General features: G+C 39.1%; 1 protein-coding gene across 4 annotated transcripts in view; it reads right to left on the bottom strand.

Annotated features, from left to right (window-relative positions):
• Positions 1 to 6,720: 6,720 nt before the first annotated feature.
• Positions 6,721 to 10,053, bottom strand: part of Man1a1 (mannosidase alpha class 1A member 1) — a 197,308-nt gene continuing 193,975 nt past the window's right edge. For all 4 annotated transcript variants that reach the window (XM_026787398.1, XM_005363630.2, XM_013352414.2 and 1 more), the window contains exons 12-13: positions 7,326 to 7,441; positions 6,721 to 6,961 (exon numbers count right to left, since the gene is read on the bottom strand). In XM_026787398.1, coding sequence (XP_026643199.1) covers positions 6,835 to 6,961; positions 7,326 to 7,441 — 243 coding nt within the window. In that variant the 3' untranslated portion in view covers positions 6,721 to 6,834. The remainder of the gene's footprint in view (positions 6,962 to 7,325; positions 7,442 to 10,053) is intronic.

Genomic DNA, 10,053 nt, shown 5'->3' on the forward strand with positions numbered 1-10,053 from the left:
TGACCTTAGCTTGGCTTCTACCCAGGATTTCTTAAATTATCCCATCTATCTTTTTCCTCTAGGCTTTTATCTTTCTATATTCTATATACCTTTCTTCTTACACCATGACTTGCTATGCAGTTGGTGGCTGACCCCTGATGTCTTCTTCTCCTTCTGCTTTTCTCACTCCTCCATCTCCTTTTCCCAGATTTTTCCTCCTCTTTATTCTCCTGTCTATCCTTTCTCCTGCCTTGTTACTGGCTGTTCAGCTCTTTATTAGACCAATCAGGTGTTTTTGACAGGCAAAGTAGCACAGCTTCACAGAGGTAAACAAGTGCAATATAAAAGTATGCAACACATCTTTGCATCATTAAACAGATATTCTACAGCATAAACAAATGTACCATCTCCAACCAATATTCTATGGTAGGTAGATGTGGTGCATGTGTGCTGTTTCTTGTATGAGTACCCAGCCTAGCTGCTATATCTTACCACTACATCACTATTTAACAAAGAGACTGAGATATGAACTTGAAATGCTCTTTCCAAATCACACACTGTTTAGAATGGATCTCTGTTTGGGACCCAGTTGTCTTAATACTTGTGAAATTGGTTTTCCACCGTCCCAAATGTACCTACTTTCCCTCTCTTTTATACTATATTGCATATAGAAAAGAGACTAGAGGGATCTAATATGTTTTTTTTTTTAATGGGGGTCTTTAAGATGTCTGTATTTTGTAGCTCTTGGCAAACGCTATGTCAATAATCTCGAAGTTAGCAAGTAGACAGCAGCAAGATGGAAAAGAAAAATGATGAGAAGAAATGCTCTTTGGGCTGATTGAACATGGATGCTAAGGTGCTACTTGGAATCACTTGAAGAAGTGCATCTCAGGAAGAAAGAGTCAGCTTGTTTCCCCTTTGGCCACTTACTAAGTGTGCTATTGAATTATAACCAACCAGAACCACGTCATCCTTGAAACGGAACCTGCCTGCCTCAAGGAGCTGGCTCCAAAAGGTGATGCCAAGTCATGCTTTTTCTGTTTTCCATAGAGACTTTCAAGGGTTGCAAGATCAAGAATAAAGATCCCACAGAATCTATGAATGAAGTGTTTTTTTGTTTCTCCCAGGAGTTTAGAAACTTCACGAAGAGGTGCCAGCCGTTTTGGAAAATGCTATTTGCAACCCAGTACATTCTATGTCTCTGTTTCTCGAACTGTGAATTAATAATGTGTTCCTAGCCTAAGGACAACATATCCCAGGATATGAAAAAGTCTTTTTAAAAGTTTGACATCTATCACCGTTTTCAAATGTTTCATGGCAATTTGCATTTGCTGGGGAATTAAATGGATCTGTGACACAAATTTAAGTTAATTTATTCAGCAGGTGATGACATATTTTAAGAGGATTCAAGGTGATCAAAATAATGGCAGGCCAACAAATCTTTTGAGGGTCAGCCTGGAAATGAATTTAAAAGAACCTGGCAAGGTGGAGGGGCCAGGAAATGAAGGTGCTCTTCAGCGCTCGTCCCCACAGATGCTGCACACAGGACATTATGCAAAGCCAACTCAGGAGTCCCATGGATCCTGTGAGAATGAGTCACGTTAAAATCAAGAACAGAGTAACAGTTTGAGAAATGACTTAAAAAGCAGCCACTGGAGAAAAAAAGCTAACAAAATGGTCACTTCATAGCCAGGGGTAACAGGTTAATAATTTATACAGATTTCCCCTACAAAGAATTATGTTTAAAAATCCAGTGTGACTCTGTTTAAAAGTTTTAGATTCACCACTCTTTGCTCAGAAATGCTTTTATAGAAAAAAACGAATGTTTCCAAAGTGATCAGAATCGTCAAAGTGTACTGAAGTGTCAAGCACCAGAACTTCGTGCTTGTCATAAATCACAAGCTTCTTGGGTTTTCCATCACTCTTTGGCTTCCTATCCTTGAGGGTGTTTATGCAAAGGGGTGACAGGAGGAGTCAGTTGAAAGCATTTCAATCTCGTTGAAAGTGGATGAGCACTATGGAGTCTGCATTTTCCATGAGACACACCTATAGGTGAACTGCAGCCCAGGGCTTCATAGACGTATCTAGTGTGAATTCTGAATCAACACCTTCATTTTGGAGTGCCTGATTGGATGTTTATCTGTTGTTTTTCTCTTTAGCATAAAACCTTACCACTCCCTTAGGTCTGGTGGCACAGCGTAGGATAGAAAATGGTTCCTGATGGTGAAAAACCCTCCGCAAATCCTCATCTTTAGAATAACAAAGTTGGATGAAACTCTGTCTTGACTTTCATGTTGTTTTAATACTTTAAATGCACATCTGAAGTCTAACAAATATTTCCTGAGTGACTTACTTATTGGATAGTGTGGTCGGTGACCTTGGGAAAAATGGATATTGACCTTTTGGCCATTAAATCATTTGAGGAGTTCCAATGAGGTTCCTTATATGACCCTTACTTTCCGGTATCATCTAGAGAATGACAATTAGACATACAAACTCTACGTCTAAATGAAAAGATTTATCTTGTTTACTTTCATTAAAAATTGTAAGCATACATCTCATTTTTAGAAAGTAGATGTACTGCCAAGATGCCATTTCTGCCTAGACAGCAGAATAAATAAAAATCATGTTTAGAACAAATTTTAATAAATCTGCCACCATCAACGCGAACACAACTGATGCTGTGTATGTTACAAATAAATGAACTCAAACGGCTCCCATTTGACTATGTTAGAGCTCAACTGTGTTTGATGCTATTAAAATTATTATATTAATTGTTTTCTATATGGGGCCAGAACTATGAGATCCAGTCAAATGAATATGTAATGGGTTTAAAAAAAATAAAGAACAAGGGCTGATGGGAATGCGACAGCAGCTTGTCCGATGAGATGGGAGTGGCGTAGGAATGCGGAGAGGGTGAGGGAAACGTCACACACTGAAGAGTTGCATGGGACAGAGGGGTAGCGGCTTTCACCAGCCAGCGCAGCTCTTGTCTGCTGGACCTGGCATCTGAGGACCTGAAAGAACGGGCAGACTGCAGTCCAATGCTGTACACAGTATCACTTCAGCCTCACTGGACTTTTATGCGCGAATGAAAAAAAGAAAGCAAGGATCCAAGGAAGGTTGCTTGCGTTCAGAAAAACATGATCAGAAAAACAGGTAAATAAACGCCAGCAAGCACATACCGAATAGCAACAGAGCAGCCCTTTCCCGGAATGTCCTCAGGGCAGGCCAATCGAAACATGGTTGCCTGGCACGTACAGGTTACAGGTGGGAAAGCGAGCAAGGCAGAAGGCCATAGCCAGATTCAGGTTCTATAGCTAAATCCTGACATCCAACAAGAATAAACATGTCTTCTAAGTTAAATATAAATGTTCGTCACAGGAGGCAAGAAATCACATCCAAGAACAATCCAGGAAACAAAATGCACCTGAGGTAAAAGGCCCTCTGCCTTTTCCTGGAGTCTCTCACAGTTCCCCACGGGATTGTGCACCGTGGGTCATTCTTCTCTGTTCCAACAGAGCGGTGGAACATTGTCCGACAAAAGCACCACATAAAATTCCAAACCTAGGTTTTCCCATGAACAGCTAAATTCTCTTTCTACTCAGCTTTTCTGAGATCCTGCCTCCCTCCCCCAATTTAAGGACGATTAAGAATTTGACCTATAAAGATCACAATTAAATGCCATTTTGTTTTAGGGTGACTGGAGTGGGGCTAGTCTGATCTTTTGACCAGGTCACAAACTTACGAACACATACGGCATTCTCTGTGCCTTTTCCGACGTCAGTTTGTTCTTTCCCTTGTACGCTCTGGAGCTGAACTTAGGTTGGATTCCCAGTAAGAGAAACCAGTTTGCCAAAGGTTCCAAATCATTCTCAATATAAAGTTTTTATTGGTAACTGTTTCCTTGGCAAGGTATGTAATTATTAGTAGGATTTGTTACTTCCATGTGTAACCATATACACCTATATACACAGAAGAATCCTTAAAGTCAGAAAAATATGGCACAGGAGAAGATATAGTAAAAGACTTTATTCACAATAGAGAAATTTTACAAATATAATTTTTAAAAATTATGTGTCAATCTATTGTTTCCCATAACATCAGAGATTTATATAAAGTTGGAAATGACAGAATGCACTTATGAACAAATCAAAAACGATCAATGTAAGAATGACACACAAGAAAAATATCCTGATAGAGGTCATTGGGTTCTATAAATTGGCATCCAACTCAATGTTTATAATATTAACTGCACAAACTATATCAAAACATATTTCACAAACACAAAAGTAGGTGCTATTTTAACTGTCGGTCTTTAAGGATGTGGATGACACATGTAAATTAAATTGCACAGTTTTGTTGAAAATGAATGCGTTGGTGTCTATTTGGAGACTTCAGTTAAGATTAACACAAAATATAAGCTTAATTTAGTTACATTACTATAATATTAATCTCTTATCTTGTTTACATTTTTGGTGTTCTGGTATTTAAAAAAAAAAGTCCAAGTTTTAAAACTGAAAAAATGACTCTTGCCATTGGAGAGCGACATTGTGGTTCAGCTTCCTGTCTGCTCATCCTGGGTCACAAAAGGCACACTACAGTGTAGTCGGCACCCAGAGCCTAACTTGAAAACGCCACCTACTGCCGAGTACTCGCCAGCTTTGTGTGCTCATTCAAATCAAATGCAAAGAAAACGAGTTAAACAGCTCATCCAAAGAGAGTGAAAATTATAATCGAAATACATTTGGCCACATGTTTTGGCATCAAATTTCAATATTTAACATCAGAGTTCTGGGGAAAGAAAGGTTTGCTATTCATTCATTCCTCCTATAGAAGAGAAAAATTTTACAGTCAAATCAAGTTGTGATTAAGGGGTCAAGGCAAGCTGTTTCTACTTAGGTTCATGAAAATGATGTCACAATTCATGAGCTCCATGGATTAGATAGATTACAGGAGGAAGTTACTCAGGTATGCCGAGAGACTTTTTTTCCATTTACTAATTTTACAAGTTTATGTATTTTGATGTATTCTAATGTACAATACTGGAAACAACCAGGCCACACAAGGTGGTGATCTTACATGACATCTTTTGAAACCCACCTGAAAGCCGAAATGAGTAAAACTATTGTTTACTGAGATTTCACAAAATAATTCTCTCAAATAAATATGTCAAACAATATGAAACTGACAAAATTAGAAAGTCTGAAGAATATAAATGCACAGAAAAATCTATACTTCAGCCTAATCCATGGGTTATACTATTTGCTTTGCTGTTGTTGACCATGGTGGGGTGAAGTTGAGATGGGTAGAGTCTTTGTCCCTTGGTACATACGTAATCACGTCGAAGTGGTTTGAGACTTTATCCCTTAGTACACACATAACCACATTCTATCTTTCAAATAAAGAGCAGGTGTGGTAATGCAAGTTATCACCAAATCTGTTCTTGGGAAAATCATTCATATTTCAAAATAAGGTTTATTCTTTTTTTTTTTTTTGGTTTTTCGAGACAGGGTTTCTCTATAGCTTTGGAGCCTGTCCTGGAACTAGATCTTGTAGACCAGGCTGGCCTCGAACTCACAGAGATCTGCCTGCCTCTGCCTCCCAAGTGCTGGGATTATCATACAATCATTTGGATCGGCTACAGATCAAATTATGAAGGCGTGTGTCTGTTCCTATACATTACTTCTCAGTTAAGATCTTTATGCTGAATGTAACCACACAAAGCACACTGTGTTCTTAAGAGCAAATAAGATTTTCCTTAGTTGAACATGAACAGATACATTGGTGATGTTTCTTTCACTGGGTAAAAGCTCTTTTTCACAAACTGAAGTGAAGTAATTGACTACATCTGGGAAGAGCCCTTTTCAGATCTGAACCAAGTGCAATGTTTCCTTTCCTTAAAGAAAAACCACAGATGCAATGCAAACACATGAACCAGTCATATGGCCTCCTCAGCCTCTTGTTAGAGACCAGATTCCAGGACGGACTGGATTCAGTTAAAAGCAAAACCTGGCAGGTTAAAAGTTGCATCGTTTCCCTTTCAAAAATGTAATTCAGTAACAGGGGCGCTCTGCAGAACTCAAGGGCTCACCTTGCTGTGCAGTGGGGAATGGAGGAAATTAAGTGGTACATGATATAGAGATGCCGCAGGGCATTTAAAGCAAAAGGAGAGAAGAAGTTCAAAAGTGTGGAAACACTAACATAATCAAAACTGAAGACACACCGTGCTTCCTTTGAGGAAACGAGGTCAACCTGGCCAGCTTTCTCATTTGAATGGCAACGTGAGTGTAGGACTTAGAAGACATCCTATCGAATAACAATAAACCTCTAAGAGGCTGTCACAGTTATGAGATCTGTCTCTGGTAGACAAACCAGACTAACATGAACTTGAAAAGGAAAAAAAAAAGCTTTTTAATACTTAATTTATTATTATGGCTTTTTGCAACATGGCAAAACATTACAGCTTAAAGCAGACACCATCTCCTCATAGAGGAGGAAAAAGTTTTGCAGTCAAATCAAATAATAATTAAGAGGTCACTGGTAGACTATTCTATTCTGTTTCATGAAAATGATGTCACAACTTCATGAACTCCAGAAACAATAGATTCCTTAAAAAAAAAAAAGACAGACAAACAAAATCAGGGGTTCCACTAGCTGAATAATATAGTAAGGAATTGAGGTTCACTTAGGCTTATGATAATAAACACAAAAGACTGCAAAACAATTTTAGAACTTAGGATAATCATAGACTTTTATCGATCAATAAAAGTTCATCATGTATCTGATAACGAGGGAAGGAATTATTAAGGTATGCAGCGAGGGAACGAAGCAGAGTAAAATAGAAAATGTCTTTTATTTCTCTTTGACTTCAATTTCCTTCTTCTCTTCTCGGAGGACTGGGAAAGGGTGTGCCTCGGTATTGAATATCCAGTGCTCTAGCGGAAGAAGGTCATCATCAGAAAATATCAAGTACAAATATCTGGAGAGAGAGAAAAATGAGACGATGAGGCTCAAGAAACCATGTCACAAAGCAACCCATATCTCTGTACATCTTGTAGAGACCCACTGACAGCAGTTGATTCTCACGCCCACAGTCCTCAATATGGCGTCATTCATGCTCTGGGTGCTAGTGCGTGAGAACCACACAGAAATACTCCGGGTCATCAGACTCAGCAATGACCAGAGACAACTGCACACATAGACTGTGATCTCAAGGCACCTCAACTGGGATGGAGATTACAAACTTCGGTCATAATCGGTGTATGATAAATATGTTCATGGTGACGACATCTGTACAGATCTCCTTAGGGACCTGAGCACAGTCTGAGGAAAGCTGTACTTACTTTAGAGTCTCTGCCAGGAAGAAACTTTGTTGGACGTCATCATAACTCTCACTAGCAAAGTAAACATCCCGTAGGCCCGAGTAGCCTCCGTTCACTCGGCAGTGACTTTCCAGGGCCTGGGTGGTCAAGAAGAGGGTGAAAAGTCAGTAAAGTTATTATTAGGGATTTTATATTAGACTGTAGACTCAGATAGGACAAGGTTTCAAAGGAAACGGGAGCTCGTGTTTTTGATTGAAAATTTAAAAATTATGACATATGGACTATATATCTTGTCTCAAAAGAAACACTTGCACATTTGGTTTCGGAAAAGTCTGCACTCATTTCTAGCACTGCCACTTTTGGTCTGTGGGTCATGACCCTGTTGGGAGCTGACCAACCTTTCACAGGGGTCCCTAAGAGCAGTGGAAAGCAGAGATATTGACATTGCGCGACCCTTTAATACATATTGTGGTGACCTTCCCAACCACAAAATTATTTTCACTGGTACTTCCTAATTGCAACTTTGCTACTATTATGAATCATAATGTAAATGTCTTTGTTTTCCAATAGTCTTTGACAACCCCTGTGAAAACATAGTTTGGTCCCCAAAGGGTTTGCGACCCACAGGTTGAGAAACATTGCTCTAGAGTAAAGATAAGATGAATGAAAGACCACAAGCCACGTCCAACCCACTATTTATTTCTATATATAACGTTTTATTGAACTATGGCTAGACAACGTTCACTTTTCACTATAATGCTAGCAGGGAGTACCAGAGGGAGAGACTATTCAGTTCTGCACGGCCCTTACAGAACAAGTGTCTATCTGGGGCTGCCCTTAGTGTCAACTGGGACTGTAAACCAACTGTCAAGAAAGTGTGCCAGACTCCAAAAGTTTCTACTTTAATCAAATATATTAATTCTCTCTCTGTCTTTCCAGTTAAGTCCCATGGGATTGAAGAAGTGGGGTATGGTGAACTACTAATGATAGGAAAATGTCTGTAAAAACGTAAAAGCCCCCTTCCATTTTGTTATCTGTCCGCGAATTTACTACTGTTTGTTACCTTGTTTTTCAGAAGATCTCTTTATTTTTATTTTTCTTTGTTTCATACTTTTCAACTTTACCAATTTCAACTTTATCAATGCATTGGTGACAAATCAAAACATCATATATTTAAGATGAATAAACGTGTTGCTTTATGTATGGATTGTGAAATAACTACCCCAGGCAAGCTAACCAGCATAGACCTAGCATCACGAGTTGATGTGGGATTCCCCTCTGTATGCTATAAATATGTTTTATTGCCATTGGTTAATAAAGAAGCTGCTTTCGGTCAATGCTTTAACACAGTAAAGCCAGGCGGAAAATCTGAACAGAGATGGAGAAGAGAGTAGGCAGAGTCGAGGAGACACCATGTAGCTGCTGAAGGAGACAGATGCCCAGGAACCTTACTGGTAAACCATGAGCCTCATGGTAAAATACAAAATAATAGGAATGGATTAATTTAAGATGTAAGAGTTAGGTAATAAGAAGTCTGAGCTAATAGGCCAAACAGTGTTTTAATTAATACAGTTTCTGTGTGATTATTTCGGGTCTGGGTGGCTCAGAACAAACAAGCCTACTCTGTCTATAGTGAGTGATTTTTTTTTTTTTTTGTGGTGAGAATCCTTGAGAGTTACCCACACACTGTTAGCCCCTGGTATACACCACGCTGTATAGGAAGCCTTTGAAATGCTTCATCTTTTAGCTGAAATTTTCAAACCCTTTTATCAGTAAATGTCCTTTCCTTTTTCTGCCCCAGTCCCTGGCAACTGCCATTCTGTTCTCTACTGTTAATTATCCTAAGCTCTACACGGAAGTGCTATCTTAAAGCATCTTTCCGTGTATGGTTTGTTTCTGTTTAGGACAACGTCCTCCAGGTACATCCCTGTTGTTGCAAAGGGCATCTGTCTGTCTGTCTGTCTGTCTGTCTGTCTGTCTGTCTGTCTGTCTGTCTGTCTATCTATCTATCTATCTATCTATCTATCTATCTATCTATCCTTCCATCCATCTATCTATCTATAGAAAGGCTTTGTGTGAAATACATTGGCTATGCATCTCACATCTTTATTTATCCATCTACTGAGGAACATTTGGTTGTTTCTGTGTTGGCTACTTTGAATCATGCTGCAACAAATGTGGGATTGCTGAAAGCCTTTAGATCTCATTGCATTTCCTTGGACATATGCCGGGAAATGGGACTGCTTCACCTTAAGACAGCTCTGTTTTTAATTTTTAAAGGAACCTCCATACTGTTTCCTATGATGGCCATACCAGTTTATATTGCCACCAACAGTATACAAGGCTCCTTTCTTCGCACCTTTGACAACCCAGTAAGCTCTTGAATTTTTTGATAATAGCCATTTTCATAGAAATGAGGGGATCTCACCATGGTTTTGCTTTGGATTCTTCATGATGAAAGATATTGGGACCTTTTTCATAAAGCTTTTGGCTCCTTATATGTCTTCTTTTGAGATCTGACTGAGATTCTTTGGCCTATTGAGATTCTTTGCTCATTTTCAGAATGGGTCTCTTTCATCACTGAGTTCTATGAATTCACCATTTTGGATATATCCTTATAAGATATATTCACAGAGTGTGCTTGCAAAAACTTAGCCATGACACCACTGGGCAATAACATCTTATGGGACTGCCACCATCCGTGTGGTCATAAAGAAAAGTCAGCATGCAGTTGTGTGGCTGCAAATGA

The sequence above is a fragment of the Microtus ochrogaster genome, linkage group LG9 (genome assembly GCF_000317375.1).
Source record: "Microtus ochrogaster isolate Prairie Vole_2 linkage group LG9, MicOch1.0, whole genome shotgun sequence".
NCBI lineage: Eukaryota > Metazoa > Chordata > Mammalia > Rodentia > Cricetidae > Microtus > Microtus ochrogaster.